General features: G+C 44.0%; 1 protein-coding gene across 2 annotated transcripts in view; it reads left to right on the top strand.

The window, feature by feature from the left end:
• Positions 1-2,787: 2,787 nt before the first annotated feature.
• The window catches only part of TBC1D12 (TBC1 domain family member 12), a gene marked incomplete at its 5' end in the record, with an annotated part of 48,378 nt that continues 27,243 nt past the window's right edge, over positions 2,788-23,922 (top strand). For both annotated transcript variants that reach the window (XM_082310699.1, XM_082310698.1), the window contains 2 exons: positions 2,788-3,632; positions 21,655-21,778. In XM_082310699.1, the coding sequence (XP_082166825.1) occupies positions 2,788-3,632; positions 21,655-21,778 (969 nt within the window). The remainder of the gene's footprint in view (positions 3,633-21,654; positions 21,779-23,922) is intronic.

Here is a 23,922-nt window from a genome sequence, read left to right as displayed (position 1 = left end):
AGAAGTGCAAGGTGGACAGATGAGGCACCTGCCCAGACCCCTGGTCTGAAAGAGGATCCATGGCGCGTGCTGCACCCAAGTTGCGTAGTCTCCTTGCACAGAGGGCCTCCATAGCACCCAGGATGTATGTTCACTCAGCAGGCATGGTGATCAGACCCCACATGTTTGAGATGACCCAGATGACAGTGGAGAACAGAAAACCTACCATCTTAGTTACAGCAAAAAGCTTAATTAAAAAGCTTTAGTTAACCAAAAAACTTAATTACTTCATCTTTGCTAATGGTTTGTTTTGACCAAAGTAGCCTACAAAGTGCTCCCACAAGCAGTTCAGCTGGCATATCCGAAGGATAGGTAATCCTGGCAACCTTTACTGGGCATTTTTGCAAGCAGATGAGGCCAATGGTCCTTTATCTGTCACAGCTGTAGCTGGGCGAGGCTGCATGCCTGCTATCAAGATAGGCAAGGCAAAAAAAGCCAAAATCAGATTTGTTTCTTCTCAACCTCTGAGATCCCAAGTATTTGCCAGCTACTCAAGTCAAAAGGGGTGAGATCAGACTTGCTTGTTACATGTACAACACCCAGTGTTGCTCGTCTGACTTCAGAAGTACAGTTACATGTTGACAAGAAGGGAAAAAAAAATCACAAACTTCTTTGTTTTGTGTATTTCTTTACTAAAGCAAAGCCCAGAAGGCTTTATATTGCAAAGTCCTAACAGGAAGCCATAACACAATGAAATGCATCAACTTTTTATTTGGATGAAGATTCCCAGATTAAATGTTTCTTTCTAAAATGCCCACAGTTTTTAAGAAAAAAAAAAAGAACAAACCAACAAACCAACATTAAAAGAGGATGGCTGTCCCTTCCCCATTTCCATGCGGTGGGTGAGGCCCCTCTCCCTGGGCATGCCCCGCTTGCCTGCCTTTAAAAGCAAGGACCTCCACAATGCTGCGGGACCTTTGAAGGTGCAGGTACCAAATGGAGGACTTCTCTGGCCAAGGATTTCCGCGAGAACGGTACCTCCCTTGTTACCAGCTGTGAGTATTTACTGTAGGAATACAAAAGTAATCTGTTGGGTCGAGGCGCTACCTTTGGCGCTTGCCTAGGATGAGCGGTCGGCTACCGGCCCTCGCACAGGGCCCATGCTGTTATTGCTGCTCCGGGGGCTTGAAGCCCCTTTGCCCTTTCTTTTGCCTGTGACTTTCGGCCGTGCTTCCTCGCTAGGCAGGGGGGGCTGCAATAACCTGGTTTTTCCTCTGACATGCGGTAGGAAACGCGGGTGCTGGCACCCACCCGCCTCCCCATCGCTCACCTGGGGAGTTTTGAGATCCTGTCGCTGCTCTGGAGAGGATTCACCCCGGGACTTCAAAGCGCCCATCCTATTTCTCTTTTTCTCCCTCCCTCGTTCCCCCCAAAGCTCAAGCACGTCCTGTCTCCTCAGGAAAGCGCCACCGGCAGGGCCGGGCGCTGCCCTCGCCGGCCCGAGGGCTCCGCACCGGCGGCGTCCCCGGCTCTTCCCCCGCCTCGGCCGCCTCCCTCCCCGGGCCGAGGCGCGGCCGCGGGAGCGGCTGCCCCGCGCCCCGCCTGAGGCGCCGCGGCCTCTTCCCGCCTCGGCCCCCGCTGCGGCTCCGCGCTCGCCTCCGCCCCTCCCCGGCGACGCCCCGGCGCGGCTCCGGGGTGACCGAGGGCGGCGAGCCCACCCCTCCTCACCGCCGGCGGTGAGCGCGTAGCTCCGCCGTCCGCCCCCGCGGGGAAACCGGTGCCGGGTCTCCGTGGTTCCTCGCCGTCCGCCTCAGAGCCCGCCCCGCTCCGAGGCCCGGGACTGCACTTCCCGGGCCGGGCCGCCGCAGCCCCCTCGGGCGCCCGCCGGTCTCCACACAGCCCCGTCTATGCGACGCTGCCGCCGCCTGCCCCGTCCCGCCTCACCTCCCGTAAGCACTCCTTAACCTACGGTACCTGGCGTCCCCCGCACCGCCCCCGCCGCGGTTAAGCGCCTTTTTATTATTGCTATTCCTTCAGAAAAAGGAAACAAGGTGACAGCGAGACTGCGGAGCGCCCTGCGGGTCGCCTCCGTCAGCTCCGGCGTCCTCCGCCGCGGCTGCTGCCCCGGGGCCACGGGGACGGGCGCGGTGCTCGGTGCGCGCCCCGCCGGGCCGGACGCCGGGCCGGACGCCGGGCGGACCGCGTCTGTGCAGGGCCTCGGGGTGCCCGAAGCCTGCGGGGGTGCCGGTGCGGCCGCAGCGTCCCGCAGACTCGCTCAGCCCCAGCCCGAGCGGGCGGGCGGCGAGGCCCGGAACGCCGGCTCAGGCGGTGGGTGCTCGCTGGGCTCTGGGGGCGGGAGGAGGCCGCCGGCGGCTAGGCTGCGCTTTACCGCGGCGGGGGGGGGGAGGGCGGCGCGCCGGCGGAATGCGGTAGAAGCCGGGCGGGGCGAGCCTTTAGCTGGAATACGGTAGCGGGGCGGGGGGAAGCGGCCTCCGAGGCACCGCTCTGGCGCGGAAGATCCGGTCTCGTTGGCATCTCTATGGTCCCGGATGTGGCGGCGCCGGGGGGCGGGCGCACGCCCCGCCCCGCCCCTCCGCGGTGGCTTTCCGGGGGGAAGGGCCGCCGCTGGCGCCGCGCGCCTGCGCGAGGCGGGCCCGCTGTCCCGGCCGCTGAGCGGCGCCGCCGGTGCGGAGGAAGGCGCGCGCCCCGCCCCGCCGGGCCCGCGCCGCGCCGGGGGGGCCGCGCCCCCGCCCCGCTGCGCCCCCGCCCCGCTGCGCCGCTGGCATCCCCGGGGCGCCGCGGCGGCAAATGGTGGGGCCGGACGATGCCGGAGCTCCGGGCGGCGCAGCCGTGCTTCCCGCGGGCCGGCAGGAGGCGGCGGCGGCGGAGGAGGCGGAGGAGGAGGAGGAGGAGGACGGGGAGCGGGATGGGAACCGGGGCTTGAGCCGGAGGAGCGGCGGGCCGGGGCCGGGGCAGGAGCGGCTGCTGCAGCGGTACCTGGCGGCGCTCGGCCCCGCCGCGGCGGCGGGCGGGAAGCGCTGCCCGGAGAAGCCCGCCAACGGGGCCGCCTACGCCGTGGGCCCCCGCGGGAGGATGACCAACGGGGACGTCGGCTTCCTGCTGCTGCCGCCGCCGCCGGAGGAGCCGCCGCCGTCGCCCCCTCGGGCAGGACGGGCCGAGCCGGGGCGGGATGAGCCGGGGCCGGGGGAGGAGGAAGCGAAACTGCAGAACGGGGGCTTCCTCCCCTGCCCGCCCGGCCCGGCGGGCGGCGGCGTCCCCGCGGGAACGGCCTTGGAAGAGCCGCTGAGGAGCTGCCGGCTGCGGAGCGAGGCGGAGCGGCGCGGGGGGGCGGCGGCGGCCGGCAGCCCCCCGGGGGACGAGGCCGGCAGCCGGGCGCAGGCCGCCCCCGGCGTGCGGACCTCCCGGGGCCGGGCGGAGCCCGCCGCCCTGCCCCCGGCGCCCCTCGGCTTCACGGACGTGAACCTGAACTCCCGCAACACCTACGAGGTGAGCCGCCGCCGCAGCGCCCCGGAGCACCTGCCCCACGGAGGGACGGCGCCCGCGGCACCGGCGCCGCCGCAGGAGCCGGCGGAGAGGGCCCGGCGGGCGGGCATCGCCGGCGCCGGCAGCAGCTTTGCCGAGTTCTTCACCAGGTAAAGGAGCGGGCGGCGGCGGGGCCGGTACCGGCGCCCCCGGCAGCGCCCGGCCCCGAGCCCGGGGATGGGGGTGCCCCGCGGGGCGCGGGCGGGCTGGAGCGGGGGCCCGGGTCTGCCGGGCCGGCCCGCGGAGGGCGGCGGGGTGCCTGCAGGGCCGTGCCCCGGCGCCAGCGGCGGCTTGCTGCCGCTCAGGCGGTGAGCGGGGCCGGGCCGGCCCCGGCGGGACCCTGTGCCACCGCGTCGGCGCTGCCGCAGCAGGAAGGGGGCTGTGCGTTGGGCGCCGGGGTAAGGGGACAGCGGTGCTCCCGCTGTGCCGAACTACGTGGACTTCAAACCGGAATTCGCTTCCTGCGCCAGAGCGCTTTACTGTCTGAGTGAAGGCGGTGGTACTGATTAAACTGCGTGGGGACTAAGGTGAAAACTGTTGGCGTTGGAAGCTACTTCGGGGTGATTCTGAGAATCCTCGTGGAAGTTACAAAGGCTCCTAAAGCTTTTGCTACTTGCTGACAGTGTAGATACAAGTGTGTGGTGGAAAGTGTGGTGTGGAAAGCTTCAAGGACTAGGCTTTGTGCTCCAATTAATTGGGCTTCTGTTAAGTTTCTAGCGCAAAACCAAAAACTTTAGGACATCCAGCTTCGTTACCTGAGGACTCTGTAGCATCGCTCATTCTTTAACATACTACGCAGGAGGTGCACCTTGACTATAATCGTTTATAGCATACTCTACATTACTTTTATTATGTTTGAAGAGGGGAGTTTAATTTCCAAATTTCTAACCGTCTTTATTCTCCAAAACCCCGGGGTTATAGTTATTGTGTGACAGTCACTCTGATAGCACAGTGGGTCTCTAAGTGTTTCCAGAAGACAGAATAAGATTAAATTATTAACTGAAGAACTGATACAGAAGAGGAGAGGTTGGATCTCAAGGCAGGATCCCAAATTGAGAAATAGGCTCCTTCTGCCAACCCTCAGGAAAGGGAGAGATGGATTCCTGCCTGAGGGTAAGGATAGTGCCAGTTGCAGGGTAAGTGTGATGCCTCCACTTTGTTTCAAGGATGGGTTGAGAGATGTCCCTCTGTTCCCACTATTTCCTATTAGCGTTCTTCCCTCCTACACCCTTTTTTTTTTTTTTCTCTCCCCATAGTACGTGGACTGCAGTATATTACTTTCCCTTTGCCTCATTACTTGAACACTTTGACCAGTAACATTGGTACTCGCTGCTATTTGCCCCAGAGCGATAGCTTAATGAAATTCTGGAGAATTTTCCTCATAGAAAAGACTGAACTTGGTGTGCAGTAGATGTTGTTGTCCATATGCACTGACGTTTGCTGTTTTCAGTGAAGGCTTGGGTAATACATGGAAAAAATTAATTGCTTCTATCCTGGCAAAAGCTATAGTGCTGACACCTCAGTGAAAAAAAGGATTTGCCAGAGAGCCAGTTTCATAGCCCCTGACTGGCCCAGCTGGCTGTGCCTCTTGTGCATTTTGCCTGGTGAGCAATATTGGCTTCAGAGACTTTACCTTCAGCTCTGCCTATACGTTCATAAAAGTGTCTTAGTTACAGCTAATTTCATCTGAGCAGCCAAAATGAGATCTACTAATAAAAACCACTTTTACTGATTTTTTTTTTTTAAAAAACAGACCCAAACTTCTCTTTCTTGATAGATTTGTTTCTAGATACAGTAATGCTAGAGTTTGTAATCTCCATTGCTTAGAAGAGTGGTAATAAAGCCTTCTTTTCATCATTTTTTTGAGTAGGTAGTTCTTGTCTTCTGAACTATTTCTGATACTTTAAAAGCTTAGACTTCTCACTTTTTTTTTTCAACTGCTTAGATTCATTCAAAACTGACAGTTGCCATTGTGAGTGGATCTTTCGCCAGTTCTTAGAAAAATAAATACCTTGGCTCTCAGTAATGAGGACTCAAATTGTTAAAAACTGTCCTGTGATTGAATGTTGGTAGCAACTATACCTCCGTGTGAAGCTTCTCAGCAGATGGCTGCTTGTACTTTTGAACGAGCACAGAGCCATAAATGAGGTTGCACCCCAAAGTTTAAGTTGTACCGGGTGGCCATGTTCTATCAAAAGTACTTGCTAAGAGAGAGCAACTTGTTCGTGTTTTGTCAGAATGTGTACCTGCTCCCACAGGGTATGAGAAAAGGTACTGGAGGTGCTAAACACGGATTAGTTCAGCACTCTGGAGCATCTTATATAGGATGTTTCGCACTTGTAATGCTCTCAGTCTAGTTTACAAACTGACTAAAATTTGGTAGCTCCCATTGTTTTTTTCTAATAATTGTTTTTTCTGATGATAATTTTTCTACATCATATGGAAATTCTTTTAAAAGGTGGACATTTCTTGCTGTTGTTTAAAAACTGGCAAAGGGGAAGTCCTGCTGCCTTCAGTGTGAAAGCTTCGTTGTTGTAATTGCCCAGTCAGACAAACTGTTCAGTTATGGCAGATCTGGGTTAGGAGGCTGCTGTTTCCAGCTGCTTGTTCCTATCTCTTCCGTTATTGGACTGGCCTGCTTCACTGTTCTTTGAAATCATCCATGTTAATTGTCTGTCTGCATTTCACTGAACCGGAGGAGAAACCAATGAGGTGAGGTAGGGGCAAAAGCGAGCAGCTGTCAACAGCAGCATCTTACCTGAGCTCTGCGACAGCAAGAGTGGCTGTGCTCTCGAGATTGTCAGAAATAATTATTCTAAGATCATGGGAAAGTTTACATCGATGATCAAAGCTTTTCTTTTTGGTAAGTATTAGGCCCTGGGATCTTAATTGTATTTGTGCCAAATTATTAAGCCTGTCAAATCAATGCTAACAACTTTTAACTGAAAAATAATCGGTTTTGCTGTCTTTTTGTTCTACCTCTTTGTTTCTCTCAGCATGTGAAGTGGGATGCCTCAAGTAAATCAGAGGTATGTGGAGCAGAGTGGCGTGGCAAGGAAAATTGCATGACTATGGTCACTTGTCTCCACTGTGCTGCTGTTTTGGTCAGAGCGTTAAGTGGCTTCTTGAAAGTCAGTTGTCACTGCTTTGTACTCCTGTGTATGATTCATAATACAGACATAGATAGGCACTGTTCTTATGGTTTGTGGTCTTGCATAGCAGCTTACAAGCACAACGCGCTCTTCCTGGGTTACTGGATCGCTTTTGGGTAGCCCCAGTGGATTGCTGTTGGGTACAGAATGGTTCACTGAGCAGGAATGTTGTGTGGACAGTTGAATTAAAGCCATGCTGATTACCTTGATGGCAGTATGCTTTATATCCCCCAAAGCAGCACATACAGAGCAGAACAGTAAACCAAAAAGGGCAAGCAGCAGTGAGTATTCCAGGGCTGAGATAAAGCCACGGTGATTCTGAACCTCTTTTAAAGATGAATTATACTTCATAGTTCTACATATATGTACCAGGCATCTTCTCAGCTTGTGTAGATATTGTTCCTTTCTAAATTGTGTATTTACTAGAGAAGTTTAGATATCTGGTAGTTGGCAAAGTTCCTTATTCCTGGATTCAAAGCTTACTGTTGACAACAGCAGTGATACTTACTTTGTTGTAGTGAAGCAACATTTTCCCAAATATTTGTTTTCCAGAACTCATCTAACAAGTTTTCCTGATAAAATCGCAAAGAGCTTGATACATAACTACCGCTTCTCCTAGGTCTTTAGGATGTGCTGTGAGCAATGGGTGTAAGGGGTTGTAAGCACGTATGGTAGCTGGCACACATATGCTTATAAAAACTGTCCTTAGTCTCATCCTTCCTTCCTCACCCAGAACGGTTGTACTTATTGTCCAGAAGTTTTGAAAAATCTTCGCTTGCGGAGATGATGGAAAGTTGCAGGGAGTCAGTATATGTAGGAGCAAAGAACTGGGAAATCAGTGAAGCCTGCACCGTTTTCTCCCTCTTTGTAAACACTTCTGTGATTCAGTAAGTAGGTAGTTCTTCAAAAGTTGCTAATGTTCTTGCTCCTACGAATGTCCTTGACAGAGACACTGGAGGGTTGCAAAGAGGTTCACTTCCCTGTGTGGTGTTACTTGTGTACATAGTAATGTCTCTAGATCTGTAGGTTATATTTCAATTTATTACTTAGTAGCACTTGAAGCTCTTTGAGCTATATTGGCATATACCAAGTCTACAGTTGTATCTTGTCAGTGTTTAATACCAGAATCAATGTTTCTTTTTGTATGCAGAGCTTTTCTGTTTCCTAAATCAGCATGAAACGTCAGGGGATGTACTGCACATCTGTGAGGAAGAAGTCTGTTTTGTGGGGTTTTGGTCAAAAATGAGAGTCAAGTGGGGAATGAGCTGTCCTAGTTGCAACAGATCTTCTAAACCTTCTGTTTGTGTAAAGGTCAAAGGACAGATTGATGGGGGCACTTCACGGTGCTTAATTTATATTCCTGCGTGGCCTGTGCCAGTTCTTGCTGACATCCTGAAAGACTTGTGCTTGGTTTTGATTTTGGGGTTGTGTTTTTCCCTGTCCAGATAAGAAGAAGGGGGAGAGCTTCTAACTGGTCAAGGAAGTATACTGACAATCTATTGGAAAGGTAATTGGAGAGAAGAGCTAAGGGAATACAACAAAGCTTCCCCCCAGAAGTTGTGAGGGCACCCTTCACCCTCTGTCTTTGTCGGACCTAGTGTTTTGCTTTCTCTAAGCAATCTTGTAACTTAAGTGAACAAGCGGATACTTATAACTGATTTGAATTAAAGCTGACTGGAGAAAGTAGGCAAGAGATCTGGACCCAAATCTGTGACTAACTTCAAACAGTATTCTTTTTTCCTGAGTTAGAGACATAATTAACTTGATATAAATGGAAAAAAGCATTCATATTATCAAAATGAGAAGCTTCTCTGTAGATTCTTCATTCCCTGTTTACTAAGAATGATTTATTTTATGAAGTTGTGTTGCCATGTTTGCCAGTGTCTGGCTTTCAGTGGTATGAATAACAAATATAATGACAAGGTAAGGGTAATCTCCAAAGTAAAACAAACTGTAGCAAACTTTGAAGACGAATGCTCAGCTTTTTTTTTTTCCAGCTCCCAACTTTTTAATAACATGGAAATACATGGAAAATTTTACCCAAATTATATCAACTTTTTATTAATAAAAAGGTCAGGGAAATACCCTGCGCATCTAAAGTTTCTCTCACAAGTGTGGATCCCACTGTAGAAAATTAAATATATATATAGCAGCAGCCTTGTTTTTATTAGTGAGCCAGTTCCCAGCAGCTCACGAAAATGAGCAAGTCCTCAAGGTCTATGAGTTGAAAATGCCTGTTTGAGAAAGTTTCGCTTCCAGGCCTCATGATGTATAGATTTTAAAGAGTTTTGAGTTTCTGAAAAACATTAGCAATGGGTGTTTCACCGTAAGTATGTAAGATGCTGTGCACCCATGTTATTTTGGCTAGGATGTCTGTTGAGTAGCAAACAAGTTAAATTTCAGGTGCACAAGTGGAAGAATCGTATGCTGCTTTAACTCTGGATAGGTATCAGACTGCTATATTGCTCCAACTTCTGCCTGCAGCCCTTCTCCCCCCCCCCCCCCCCCAAAAAAAAACCCCCAAACCTGACTAAATAGATGTTAATTCTGAGACCTTAGAGCCATACATATAATCATCAATTTAAACTACCCAAAATGTTATTAGCAATTTCTCTGCTTTCCTTGGTAGACAGTGTAATATTCAACGTTGGTATAGATATTTGCACTGCGAGTCTTATAATCCTAATGGGATTTTTCCTGAAGTAAGTTCTCCTTATACTAATGCTGTAGTTTTTTGGGGTTTTGTGTGTGGTATTTTTCAAGCCAAACAGCTGAAATTGCTGTTCAGTGTGCAACAAACTGTTGGAGTCATAGCTTGTTTTGCCAAGGAGTGTTTTATAGAGGCATTTAAACTTAACCTGAAAGTATCTTCTCTCACCCTTCATTTTGCAGAAGGCCTTTTTCATTCCTTGGTCTCTTCTGCTTATTTTGTGCCACAGAATTTCTTACAGACTCAATAAATTGAGAGTAGTGTGACAACGTGAATGGGACTTCTCTTCTGAATAGGCTATGACTAAAAGGAGAATGTTCTACATGGAAAACAACAACCAAAGGAGGTCACTTTAATCACAGCTGGCCTCTAAGAAAATGATAGTTTTATGCTTTTGCTCTTCGGGCTGTTCGGTTATTCATTAGGCTATTTTGTCTTGATTGTTTAAGAATAAAAAAAGGAGTTTATGGATTTTGGTCACATTTCATTCACATGGATGCAAAAATTGTTACTCCTCTCTCCAGTTTCTGGGAACTGCTGAGATGTTTATGATATAAAGCCTGTCTTTTTTTTTTATCCCTTATTGGTCTTGTTTGTTGTTCACCTGGGAAGGGACTAGGTTTGCTAGACTGGGTGGTAGGCGTGGCTTTAAGCTTCTCAGCCTCAGACTGTGCCGTGCTTCTTCAGCCTTTTTATTATTGCTTTCTAAGGAAGTGAAGCTTAGGCAGTTACTGCTTGATCTCTCTAATACTGCAGCCTGTTAGCCAGGTTCAGTCAAACTTCTCTGAGACTGAGAGGACTCAAATGTAAAAATCCTACAGGTTTTTGAATGAAGGATGAGCATAAGGAGAGCCTGCAACAGAGAGACTCTGCTAATTTGGCCCTGTATTTGCAGAAACCAGTCAGCTGTGCAAACCACCTGCAGACCGTATTGCTTCTGGCTCTGCATTGAGGCAGCAGTGTGAGAGGTGGATGGATGTTGTGTGAGTGAACTTATGACTTCAATTAGTAGAAAACTAGTTTTTGATGGTCATAGATGAGTTTATTCTTCCAGAACTTCTGAGAGCCAAACACTCAAACTGGTGTTCTTGTAAATTCCTTTCCTCCCGACTGAAAATCATACCTGTAGCCTATGGGAGGAAGCTCTTTGCCGTTTTTCTCCATCCCTCTCCAAGGTACTCCTTTATTAAGAAGAAATAGTGTTCAATTTCCATTGCTATGTTGGGAACTTTTATTTAATGTGCTCTCGGGTAAGTGAAAGAGTCTCTCTTGATCAGGTAGTATAATAAAAGCTGCCTTGTTGGCTCCCCTCGCCTAGGGCAGTTCTGTTGATCTAAACAAACTTCCTGAAGGCGAGCTATAGGCAAACTAAGTGATTGTCTAGAAGTAAAGGAGAAAAGGCACCAGGGATATAGAGAGCAACAGAACATCTATAGCCCTTCTGCCTCTGCTGGAGCCACAGAAACCCAGGCTTGCTGCTTGTTGCTGAGGTCTGGTTTGATGTGCTAAGGCAGAAGCGTGATTGTACTTCATGCATCTGTTCCAAGAACAGAGTTGTTGATGCCAGCTCCACTGCTTTCTGTAGCAGGGGAAGCTTGGCCCTGGCCAGGTCTCAGACCCCGCAAAGCTCAGTCCTGTCTGTATTGCTTCAGTTGCCTAATGCATCCATTAATGTAGGATGTCGTCTGTCTTGCTGCGGGGCAATAATGAAGCTGTTTGTATGCTGAATGCCAGAATGCTTTAAAAAACCAAACAAACCATGAACTACCAAAGGTATTTGGGGGTTGGTAGCTGTGAAATGGGAAGCAGTGGAGATTCCAGAGCACAAAGTATCTCCACTTTGGGTGGCTGAGGGAACTAGGGTGCTTTAGCCTGGGGAAAAGGAAGCTGAGGGGAGATCTTATCGTTTTCTACAACTACCTGAAAGGAGGGTGTAGCGAGGTAGGTGGGGGTTGGTCTCTTCTCCCAAGTAACAAGCGATAGGACGAGAGGAAATGGCCTCAAGTTGCACCAGGAGAGGTTTAGGTTGGATATTAGGAAAAACTTCTTCACCAAAAGGGTTATCAAGCATTGGAACAGGCTGCCCAAGGAAGTGGTTGAGTCCTCATCCCTGGAGGTGTTTAAAAGACGAGTAGATGTGGTGCTTAGGGACGTGGTTTAGTGGTCAACTTGGCAGTGTTAGGTTTACTGTTGGACTTGATGATCTTAAAGGTCTTTTCCAACCGAACCAATTCTATGATTCTAGCTTTTTGTTGTTGTAAACTTTAGGTGTTTTGCAAGTTGTTTGCTGTCCCTCAAATTCTGTAGGCAGCTGAGTGGTAGATTGGGGAATTTCTTCCTCGCTTTGTAAAACACGAAGCCATCAGGCAAAACTGAAAGGAATCAGGCTCTTACGTATTAGTATCAGCTGTCTAACAGATCAAACGTGCATTCTTGCATTTTGTAGTATTTCTGCAATTTATCACTGAAGCAGTGACATAAAATATATTGTGAATTGCTAACCACAGCAGAAACCTGATACACTGAGTGGCTACAAAAGTAGTACAGTAGTACTTTGTAGTACTACATTACACAATCAAGTAGTCGACAGGCACTCTGTCTGGGAGCAGAAAGGAAAAATATTAAATGAGGTTTAACCAGGCTGGTCAGAGTAGTAAGCATTACCAACTCTTGGGACAGTCTTCAAAATAAAACTCTGCCCTGTGTTTGAACTTACAGTTCACAGACCCATAGGCTGTGTCAAAGGCTGGAAATCTGTCTCATCTTTGTCTTGAAAATGCATCTTGTATAGGAACATTTGGACTATAGGTATAGTGACTGCCCTGATAAAGCTGGTGACTTAACTGAAAGTGAGTTACTACTAGAACAGTTTTAGGTAGTTCGCTTCATTAGGTTGAACTTTCGTGCGGTATCTTGGTGAGCTGATTGAAGAATTTGCTGTTGTCAGGAAACAAAGGGAGTGTCTCTTCCCTGCTTCTGGTATTTATTTGATCCTCTGTGAGCTGCTGTAGCTCATTAAGCTGGGGAGTGAAAAAATGTGGATGGTTTTCTGTGGGATTAGTGAGTTGAATTGACTTGCGAGGTATGGAGAGTCTCAGAATCGATGCAGCAGAAAGCAGTGTAGGACATGACTGGTGCAAGGAAGAGAAATGGCCTTCCCCTTAGTGGAGCTGAAACAGCTTGGCCATTATGTGCGTGTGTGGGAGGAAGGGGTCTTATTCCTCTAGCATTGTTTTACTTAGAGTATGTTGCTGGTTAACCAGCTGTGGCTTTGCTGGAGTAGATATTCCTGGCCATGCAAGAAATAGCAGAACATCTGTAGCCAACTGGTAGAAATTCTCTACTTCTTGCAGCTGTGATCTAGGATTTTGGTTTAGATTCTGTGGGCAAGTGACATTTGGCTATTATTACAGAAGATTGACGATGGTGTTTGGTGTAGTGTGAAAATAGCTGCTGAACTGCCTGATTAAATAGGAAGATGATAGAATAGTTTGGCATAGAGCTCTGTTTTGCTAGTTCACTCTGAAAAGTAAAGGTGAGACCACACTGACTATCTTCCTTTACTCGTTTTGTACTTGAGCATTCTGAAATTTAACCGTGTCTGTCACCTTGCATACGTGTCTGCTTGTTTCCATATGTTTTGGAATGCTTGAGCCTGCTTGTAAAGCCGACCTGTGCAACAGCTCTTTGTTAAAAGTATAATATAGACTGTTAAAATACTGTTTACCAGTAAGTGTTCTGTGGTGTTGCTAAATGCTTTCAACTCTTAAAACTTCCCAAGTGTTTGCATACCTGTAGTAAAACTGTTTTGCCAGCAGAGTTTGTAAAGCCACTTTGGGACTGGTATCAACTAGGAGCTTGAGCAATAGGGTTGATCTAATTTAGTCTCTTCAGTGCAGTTCCATAATAGTTCTGTTAATCTGTGTGTCCTCTCTAAGAAGCCAGAAACCACCTCCTTCCCTACCCCTCAATCCTTAGCAGCTACTCCTTGACCTAATTGTAGCTGAGGCTTTAGTTGACCAGTAATATCAATGGAAATGTCATAGTTTCATTTAAAAAAAACATACTGCAAGCTTGGTCTTGCTGAAGATGCATGTTCTCCTGGTTAGGATTTTTTTGTTTCATTATTTTAATTTTTTGGAGGGAGGAGAGGGAAACAAAAAATTTGCTTGTATAGCACTTAAGACTGTAGTTTTAGAGTATTACAATGTGCAAACATTGAGGTTCCTTTGGAGAGGGTGGTTTGGGATACTCTTTGGGTTGTCTTGGTGTGGAGAGAAAGGAGAGATCTTTGTACTACTAAAAAGGTGCTGAAACTAGAAACATCCTGTAATAGATCTGTGTTTGGGGGTAACAAAATCTAAAGAGAAGCTGGTGTCTAGCTTCTCCTTGTAGCAAGGTGGTGGAAGATGTGAACTGTAAAATTGGTTGGGTCACCTCTCCTCCAATATAGGGCAGAGCTTGGAAACTTGTGCTCAGAGCAACTATATAAATGTATTGAATCAAAATGGGATGATGTTATTCTAAGTTATTGAAACTAAAAATGTAGAACGTGTAATAAATTCTAAATGTATTAGTGTTTTGTTCTAAATTTCCATGTTAAAAATTTTAAACTAAACCTAAAAACACTTGCATGTTAACTTACAAATTAAGGTTGAAATGTGAGAATAAAGGCTGAGTTGAAAAGTATATTTGTAAAGTAGGGGTTATTTGCTCTTAATATTTCTATGTTCATGTCACTTTTCCAGCCATAACTAATAATGTGAGAAAACACTTCTGAGCATGTGAAAGTGGGCAAATAGCTCCTGGACAATGTCATCGAATTCAAATCTAAAATAATGGGGGCACCCTATCCATTGGTCTAAGAAATAATTACTGTGTGCACTCTGAACATACATTGTAACTTTTTGGACACTTTTTTTATCAATTCCTAAAATTGGTGTACTGTATATAAACAGTTTAAAATGTAGAAATAGAATCCTGCTTTTGTTGCTCTGCAAGCTTTGTAAGTGGCTAAACAAAAAGATTTTATTTCCTTTTAATGATTCATTATTTATGCTTAGAGTTGAGTTACATTTGTTTCTGTATGTGAATTATTGAAAAGTCTTGTTTAAAGCAGAGGAGCTAATTGTCTATAATCAAGCAATGTTTTTCTGCTGTTATTTCCAATTGTTGCACATAAGACCTTAAAACAATGGACAAGACTTGAGTATGAAGAAAAAGTCTGTTGTGTTCTTAAGCAGCTTTTGCAGTTTACACATGGTAAAAACATGCCAATGTGAATGTAATAATTCTTGTTATGTACTCCGTTATAGTCATGAAACAATATGGAATTACAGGCTTGCAGGCGTCTTCAGAATTTGTGCAGACTGTTCTGAAAGTATGGTTTTAAGTCAAAATGATTCATTTTAATGCTATACAAGTAAAAATGCATCTATAACAATTCCTGGGACATGCCTCTTCAACTCCTCACTGATACAGCTCTCTGGATAAATATTATTAGGTACATAAGTAGTTTCCTTATCAGTTTGTCTTTCAGCTAATTCAAATTTCAACAAATTTCAACCATAAACCTATTTTGTATGCCTAGGAAGCTTATATAAAATTAACATAGGGATGGAGCAAGAACAGACTGTGTGCACAAGCAGAACTGTAATCTTTCTGGAGATGCGAAATCAATGGTATCATAATACATATACTGTTTTCAATGAGTTTTACTTCATATTCCTTCTACAAATTCTGAAATCAGTGGATTTTTAATGTATTTCAGTTATTGCAGAGAAATGCAACTTCCAGTGTTTTTAACTGCATCTTTGTAATGATATTTAAAGCAAACAAACAGAAAACCTAGACTGTTGGTTTGTCCTGTTTTGTGTTTTTTGGTTTGTTTTCCCCCCCCCCCCCCCCCCCAACTCAGTGCTCATTTGTAGCATTAATTCCATGCTGGATTCCTTTGTGATTCTGGGAGGAAAAGTCACATAGGATAGAGTGAGGATGCTCTTGATGTGATGCTGATTCCTTCCTGTTTGTGTCCTGCTTCCCTGGAATTTAACATGAGACAGTTGTCTTATGCGGTGTCTAATAACAAGCACTAGATGCTTAATAAAAAGGAAAATATAATCAACCCTCACTTCCTTTGTCAGTTCTTGTGGCTTTCAAAGCTTGTTTTCTCAGCACTTCCCTGTTATCATAGATTTTGAAAGCTGGATGCAATAAGAAATGATTGTTGATTGAAAATTACAGTAAACCACATTGTTATATGTGTAAAGTCAAAGTCAGAAAAATGTTTTAACAGTAAGGTGTTTTTTTTTTTTCCCCTAAAATAAGTAATTTTTAGTATTCTAATGTAACTTAAGAGGTCACTTGTTCAAACTATTTTATTTGTAGATTAGTGAGTAAACGTTTTGAGCAAGGTCAAAGTTACCTTGCAAGGGAAATAAATTAGAGAATAGTAGTCTATCTTTCAGCATCAAGATTTAAACACAGTATTCATTTATTTCTAAGATAACCCTGAATTCTGAATATTTTATTGGGAAAAACTTGTTTCTTTGGTGCCATGCTTCAAGTTTTGCAATGATTGCTTTCCAGGGATGCCCACAGTTTTCTGTTGTCTAACATGGTGCAGCATTTTGAATTAGATTTACTTGTATATTAAAGTGAAATGTGAGGAAGCATGCTTGGTTGCTCAGGTGTAACCGTAATGATCATGTGTCTTATGCTCTCTTCTGAGACCATACCCTTGTCTCAGTAGTTGGTACCACTTGGTTTTTGCCTTTTTTTTTTTATAGTGCAGGATTAACAAATTGGAGAAAGGTAGGCTCATTTTAATATGCCTCATACTGATACTCATCTTAAATGGCTCAGGGGTAAGATCCAACCTTCCTCTGCACTTAAAATTTGTGTATAGATAACTAAGAGCAGCAGAAGAGGTGAAGCTTGGGTCTGAAGGTGGAGTTCTAATGATCTGATTCTCTAACACCTAATAATAAGTAGAACGATGCTGCAACCTTTCCTTCGATGCGGAGGAGGCAAATCCCTGTTAGGACACCTGTCTGCTTTGGCTGACTAATTATCTTCCGAGTTTGTTATGCCTTCTAAAAATCTGATTGAAACTGCATTACCAGACTCGCTGGCTAAACAGTTAGGATGGCTCTCTAGGCAATCACGTTAGAAGTAGTTTAACAATGCAGAGTAAGCTATACACACCAGGACTGCATTTTAGCTTGCCATCTTGCAACTTAGCTGCATTTCACAGATCTCTAAATGTCCTGGTTTCGGCTGGGATAGGACCAGGACACTAAACTACTATTTTCTTTTTCCTTTGTGGTTCTAGCACAATTCATGCTCCTGCTTCTCTACCAGGTTAGAATAGCTGTGCTATCCAAGGATTTCCTTTACTCCTGTAGCATTCCAGGCTGGGGCTGGCACTTCACAAGTGTTGTTGAATGTATGGGTTTAAAGGCTACAGGTTACAGTTTTATGGTGGGAGTGGAGAGAGAAGTCAGGATTTAGATCTTCCTTTAAAGATAAGGAATAAGGGCAGATATAGGCTTGTGAATGCTGTTTCCAAGTGTTAAGAATGCTGGAGTCAAATGGGAGTTTTAGGGAAAAATGGGAAATAGATAAAGTTGATTGCTTCCAATAATGCAGTACTATATCTCAACAAGATCAGAGCTCTGAATCATCAGAGCTGATTCTTCTGGCAGGCTCCTTTGAGGCTCAAAGTTAAGACTGGGAACCCAAGGATGTGCACTTGGAGTGGGAAGGAAAGCAACTTCAGGTTTTGTTGGGATGCACAAAGCAGCGAAATACTCATAGCCTGTTGTTAGTGGTGCACAGTGGAGTTGTAGAAAGGGAAGAGCTATATGTGTGATCTTTGAAGGAACTGTAGCAAACTGACATCTAGCTTGAAACTGGATTTGAGTTTGACATTTTTGGTCAAACAGACAACTATTACAAGACTATTTGTTCTTGTGGAAAGGTGAATCAAGTCATACCTAGAGGCAAAGTGCTGGAGTTGTATCTAGCCTGGTGACTTTCCTACCTGCTGATGTTCATGGCTGCTGCTGTTCAAAGCACTTCAGCTCTCTTTGAGTGGCTGCTGTGCAAATATGGCAGCCCAAATTCTCGTCTGGTGTTCAATGAAATTTAAGATCAAGCTTGAAGTAATTGTCTGGTATTTTCCAGTAACTTCCTCTAAAACTTGGAAATCTGTCATCCTCTTGGGCTGGCATATAGCTAGCTCAAAAAGTGGAAAAAAGTTTTGTGTTCAGATTTGATGGTGGGAGGCGGGGGGAAGCCAAAACCAAACAAAAAAAAATCCCATTAAAATACCAAGTTCCACATATCCCCTTCTGAGACTTAACTCTAACTGCATTTAGAGTTCACCAGTTTACCTTAAACAGCAACAAAAAAGTGATTTTAAAAAGCAAAAGCAGAGTGGAAACAAGCAATTGCATTACTAGAACATCACATTAATGCCACCTGTGGAAATGGTTAACGTCTTTGAATTACTGTACCATCAGCATGATGAAACTCTTGCAGAGAGTGCTGTGGGCGCAGGCAGGAATAGTTGAAGCAATGTTGTTAAATAAGGAAGAAAACTGCCACTTGTAGCTGTTACTACAGCTGTTGTAGATGTGTGATCATGAGAGCCCATAGGTTTTTGTATAGTGTAATCCAAGCAATGTTAGGAATAGATATCTTGGTATGTGCGGGTAACGGCTTCTTATTCTGTGGCGCTTCAGTTACTTTTTAAGCTCTTCAGTGCACCTACTGAAACATTTTTGAGTGTCATTTGAGAGTGTTAATATGCGTTCCAGTGTGGTTATATAAAACTAGCAGGGAAAAAAAAACCTTGCAGTTTTTCCACTGGGCTTTTGTAAACCAGAACTTAATTCAATGAACTAACTTAATACTTGTATCCCACAGGTCCTTTCAACAGAAAGCATTATTCAGTTCTAAAGTGTAGGCTTCTTTATAAGGAATTTTTTTTAAGTTTTCAAATGGATTTTGAGATTCTGTACCAAAATGCTATTGACTTTTCAGTCCATTTCAATGGATGACTTTTCCTGGGATCAGTGAAACTCATGAATATTCTAAGCAGCAGCAAATATATCAAATCTGGTACACTTCCTGCAATTCAGTGAATGCAACTTGTAAGCATTCACAGATGCTGTTCCTTAACAGGGCTTTTGTAAGGCTTTACTGTTGTCAACAACACATCAGATGTGATACTGTTAGCTGCCAAAACAATGTATTAAAAGTGTTCTTCTATCTTCAGCAAAGTTTATTTCTAAACCTCCCATTAATTTCTCTTGGATTAAAATTCCTATGTGAGGGTTATTCTGACATGATATAAAGTTTTACCAGCTTTTTGCCTTCACAAGAAACAGACTTCAATGAATATTTACTCAATAAAAGTAAAATTGTATATTTTCACTTGTGCATTCATAAAAAGCAAAACAAGCCTTTGCTTAATTCAGTACACCAAAGAATATTTAAAAAAAGCATCAAGATTCATTATGGTGGGTGCCATGTTCTGGACAGTTTGTTTTAATGTTATATTTGTTTAAAAAAAAAAAATTAAAAATCTTGTAAGAGCCATGAGCATGCCTGAAGTCTTTTGTACATAAATATTAATTAAAACCTTCTGTGTGTTTACACGTTTTTCCTTTTTAAATCTGCCAGCTTCCTGGTTAATCATAAAAGAGCTTTGATACAGTGACAGATTGCCATCAATTTTAAAGGCGTACATCTCTTCAGCTTCCACAAGTGCTAGAAGCAATGGAGCTGAACTGCCAGGTAATCCTGGTGGTATTCCGTAGTATGTGCAGAGACCGGATGGTTATTGCTGTCCATGAAGTCAGGATGCATGAGCTATTTCGTATTTCAAGAACGGTACTTCAGAATGTATCTTCCTGCATACCTGCTTTTGGGGAAGAAAAAATCTTCTCCAATTAAGTTTCAAATATAGCTGCTGCAGTAGTTGCAGATTTGAGGGCAAGGCTGTAGTGTAGTGTTTAGTGACATGTTGGTCTTTAGAATACTTTGTCTTGTTTTCTTGATGATTCTTTGAACACTCTTCCTTCCCTCTTGAAGACAATATAAAGCACTGTAAAAGGTGTCCTGTACTTGTGAAATAAGCCTTTGCTGTTTATATAAGCACACTTCTTGCGTCTTTTTTCTTTTATGGATGGACCTGTTCATTTCACTAATGGTATGCAGTCCTGGGATTGACTGAGGGCAGTGTCTTTTAAAGATGTTGGTACCATGGTTTGGCTCTTTCATCAGCCCGCCCTTCCAGGTCACATGTCAGAAGCCGCTAGTTTGGTGTTCTGGGTGTTTACTTTGCTTCCACAGGGATGGACTAAGATTTTGGAAGTTTCCCTGATGGGGACAGAGTTGCGGGATGCATGAATCACAACCAATGTTACTAGAACACCGTGTATTAATTAAGCTATTATTAATAGCAACAGCTTGATTCCATTAATGGCAGCTAACTATTCATATGGTGCAAGCAATTATTTCCAAACATGCTTACTCACTTGCTGGGTTGGAACAACAGCTGGGAGACCTCCACCGAAGTGGAGGGGTGTACTGATGCACCAACGGCTTCCACATGGGCGTTCAGAAAAAACTCTTAAGGCGCTCTCTCTTTCATCAGGTGTATATGTCATCCCATACTCTGCCTGCCTATAGCAGCTGCTGCTTTCTTGAATGCAGTCTTTTTCCTTTCTCTTTTTTTTTTTTTTAAACAAGCTATTGTTGATGGTAGCGTGTGCTGGTGGCCTCGGACAGACTGAGCAGAGTCTTGGTGTTCTGAGTTTTCCTGTTCTCCTGGATTCCACAGGACCGCTAGTCTTGAGCTTACCAGTTCTTGGGAGCCTTGCACACTTTATCAGCATCTATTTCTGCTCTCCAGCTTCCTCTTTTCTGGTGGCTAGATCTTCAACTACACACAAGTATCTGTAGAGTCCATTCATGCAGACTTGCACAGAAGGGATTTTTGTGACAGGCATTTACTTGTTTCCCAAATAACAAAAAAACATTCTGGGAACTGAAAAGATAGTTTGTATTTGAAAGCTATACATTGTCTTACAAACACTAACAGTTCCTAATAGTAAAACTATGCTGCATGGTCAGAGACCCTGACAGCACTGGACTGTAAGAGCAACTGCACTTTTCGGACAGATTGCGGTTGTTGAAACATGCTACTTCTATCTGGGCAAAGCCAAGAGACTGTTTTCTGTGCTCAAATGTGAATGCATTCAATTTGAGAAGGAAATGTATTTTAAAATACAGCAAATGCTCTAAGTCAAGAATAAATCTGGGGATCTCTTTCCAGAGGAAGAGTGTGAAAGTACAAGGTTAGCTAGTTAGCACTGCACAAAAACACTTTCCAATAAAAGTGCTCCAAATTCTGTTTGCTCAGAGGTCAACTTGAAAGCATCCTGAGAAGTAACCTTACAGACTACTTAACTTGTATTCCCTCTCTGTTTTTCATAAGTTTCTGGAAAGTAACGTTCCAATATTCAGAATAAATGCACTTCCTTCATTTTCAAAGCACACACAGCATGCTCTCTGGGAGCTTGTGATTGGAGTCAAATAGTACAGCGGTGTATCTAGACAAATGCTTGCTAATATGATCTTGTGATGGTTGGCTTTCTAAGAAATAATAGAGCAATGCAGTCATCTGCCTGTTTGAGTGTAATTGCTTTAGGCACTGGCAAAGGTTATCTGCTAAACTGAAGCTGTGTGCATGTTCCCTGGTTTTCTAGTCCATGTTATGAAAGTTGACGGTGTGAAGATTGCAGAAAATGTTAGTAGAAGCAATAGTTCACAATTTCTTTCTTAAATCTGTAAGTTACACAGTGATTTCCAGCTGTTTTCTTTTCAGTCTCTAAATAGCTCCGTAAGATATGCTAAAACAAACCCCAAACAAAAGTCTGAGAGCTGTTGCATGCTGCTAACTTATGTTTAAGAAAGTGTCCAGTATTACTAAAAGAGCTCTGATATTGCATAAAGTAGCTTAGAATTCAGAGGTAGAACTGAGTGTTAACTACAAATATTAGCATCAAAGCACCTGTAATGAAAGCTGCTCCACTTAATTATTTTGAAGTATAAGAGAAAGCTAAAGTAGCACACTGCATTTGCTGAGCAGTAAATCTCTACAGTGGTGAACTTGGTTTAAAGAAATGTAAGTGGGTACAAATATAATTTATTTATATGCTTGTAATAAACAAAAAGAAAACCCTCCTCTCTTTTCAGAAACTTTTTCACTAAAAGGACAAAGGAACTCAAACCTGCTGTCCAAAGCGCTCCTGGTTGGAAGTTGTTTGGAAAAGTCCCACCCAGGGAAAACCTTCCAAAAGATTCCAAAATTATTCAGCAGGTGAGTAAACATCACACAACTCTAGGTACAAAACTTATAAAAATAATGCGTAGGTATTGCAGTTCTCTGCTGTTACCTCCACATCGTTACTATACAACCATAGAGTTCTCTGGGAAGACTCTTTTGGGGCTTTGTCTAAAGAATAGTAGTTGCTAAGAAGGAGTTTATCTAGTACATTCTTAAGTACATCTCAGTGCTTATAAAAAGGTGATACATGTTCAAAAAGTGTTTAAGCTGTTTAGGTCAAAACATCAGAACTTTTATTAATACTTCCTGTAAAATTTTGCCTTATTTAACATGATATGCTACAATTTGTTTAATGGTAAAGTGATTGTGAAATAACGCTAGGCTTCCTTTATGACGTTCAGTTATGAGTTACTTTTGCCTGGTTCGTGCAATAAAACTGTAGTCATACTTGTCTATTCAGCTCGTCTTCAAACTAGATATTAATCTAGTAAAATTTATCCTCTTAAAGTATTCTTGGATATTCTAACTCATCTTTCCATAGTCGTCCTTGCCTGGAAGACTTACTATCTGGGTAACTTGTGACAAACTGCTTAGAATTCTGAAACATGTGATCTTGTTTCATTTAGACTTTCACTCAAGGTATTTTTGTTTCAAAATTGTACTGTAAGTTGAACTTGTTTTGGAGTTACTGGGGTACTACAGAAGGGTCATTCTGATTTCCTTCCCCTGATACCAAGTTGCACTTCCGTATACTCATTCCTGTGGAATCTGTCTTTAATTTGATAAAATAATAGTCAAACAGCATAGTCTCTAAAGATTGGTAATGTATCATTAACTTAATGTTAACATGCAATCCTGAAGTTGAAAGTTTTTTGTTGACCTAAGAAATGTGAATGTCCCCTGTCTTGGTGAAAACAGTAACTTGAATCTCTTGAGAGCTGCTTTCTCTTTGTCTCCTTTCTCAAATTCCATGTAAGCTGATGTGTTTGGCAGGTGCAAATGGCTGTGAATGAAGCAGTGTTCAGCCATCTTCTAGAAAGAGCTTCATGGCGAAGAGGGCCTTTTGGGAGCAGCTAAAGTGAAAAGCAAGAGGTTCTTTTTGAAGGACTTCAATGTAATGGGACTTGTCACACAATGAAATGCTGTAGGAAAATTATGAGATTGCAGCAAGTGTTACTTACTCTGAAGTAAACTAGGTGCTTTTTCAACATTTTCAAATGCAATTTTCCTTATTTAAATGCTTTCTTTTTTTGGGTGAGAGAGGGCAAGTGTTCTTTCTTAGTTTACTTGCAGATGAATGCTGTTGGCCTTGTGCTATGAAAATCCTGTGGTAAAAATCCAGATGTCTCTTCCATCCCAAGAAATGGAGAGTGTGCACAGTGCTACCAGTCATCTGCTTCCCGTTTTCTAGTAATGAAGATGTTTGTTCTGGAGACCAACTCATAATCTGCAGAAATAATCTTATTTTCTTATCCTGTTGTCCCTCAGTGACGGTTTTTCTTTTAAAGTGTAGTGTTCCCATTTTTTTAACTTTTCTGAAGTGGCAGAGAAGCAAATATATTAAAACAATGTATTGTCTTTAAACATGCTTGAGTTGGTCCTAGCCACTAGTCATGTGGTTTGTGTTATAATGGTTGCCAGATTAGGGTCACTATTGGATTTATATAATCTTGAGTAATGTGTCAGTACTAGGTAATATTTTTAGCTTCTAATTTAGCTAAAGCATGCATGGTCTTTAGCATCATGAGCTAAGATATGCAGTTATCAAAGGGGGATCCAGATTGACAGTATACTCTGCACAGAGTTAGATCTACAGTACCTGAGAAAATCTGATTCTTAAATTGAGAGATGACCCTAATGTCTCCATATTTAATGAGTGTCAAATGTCTTGCATGTGTGTTTAAAACTTACAGTATAGCTCGCTGTGCATATACACCTTTGAAGAAAAGCCAGTGGTTTCTTTTCTCAAAAATGTTCAAATTTGCTAAGATGGCATTGGGTTAGAATGAATATAGGCACACTTGGTTATTGAAGATCAGTGGAAAATATTATCTTCATTCTTGAATGGCTGACTGAAGTCCCTAGACTAAATTACAGGAGATGAGTGAAAAGAATATAGGCAAGAATGCAGTTATGAGGCCTTTAAGAAGTTGATAGAAATATGACTGAAGCTTAAT

Source organism: Platalea leucorodia, assembly GCF_965183815.1.
Source record: "Platalea leucorodia genome assembly, chromosome: 4".
NCBI classification, from domain to species: Eukaryota; Metazoa; Chordata; class Aves; order Pelecaniformes; family Threskiornithidae; genus Platalea; species Platalea leucorodia.
This window is presented reverse-complemented; position numbering and strand designations above follow the sequence as displayed.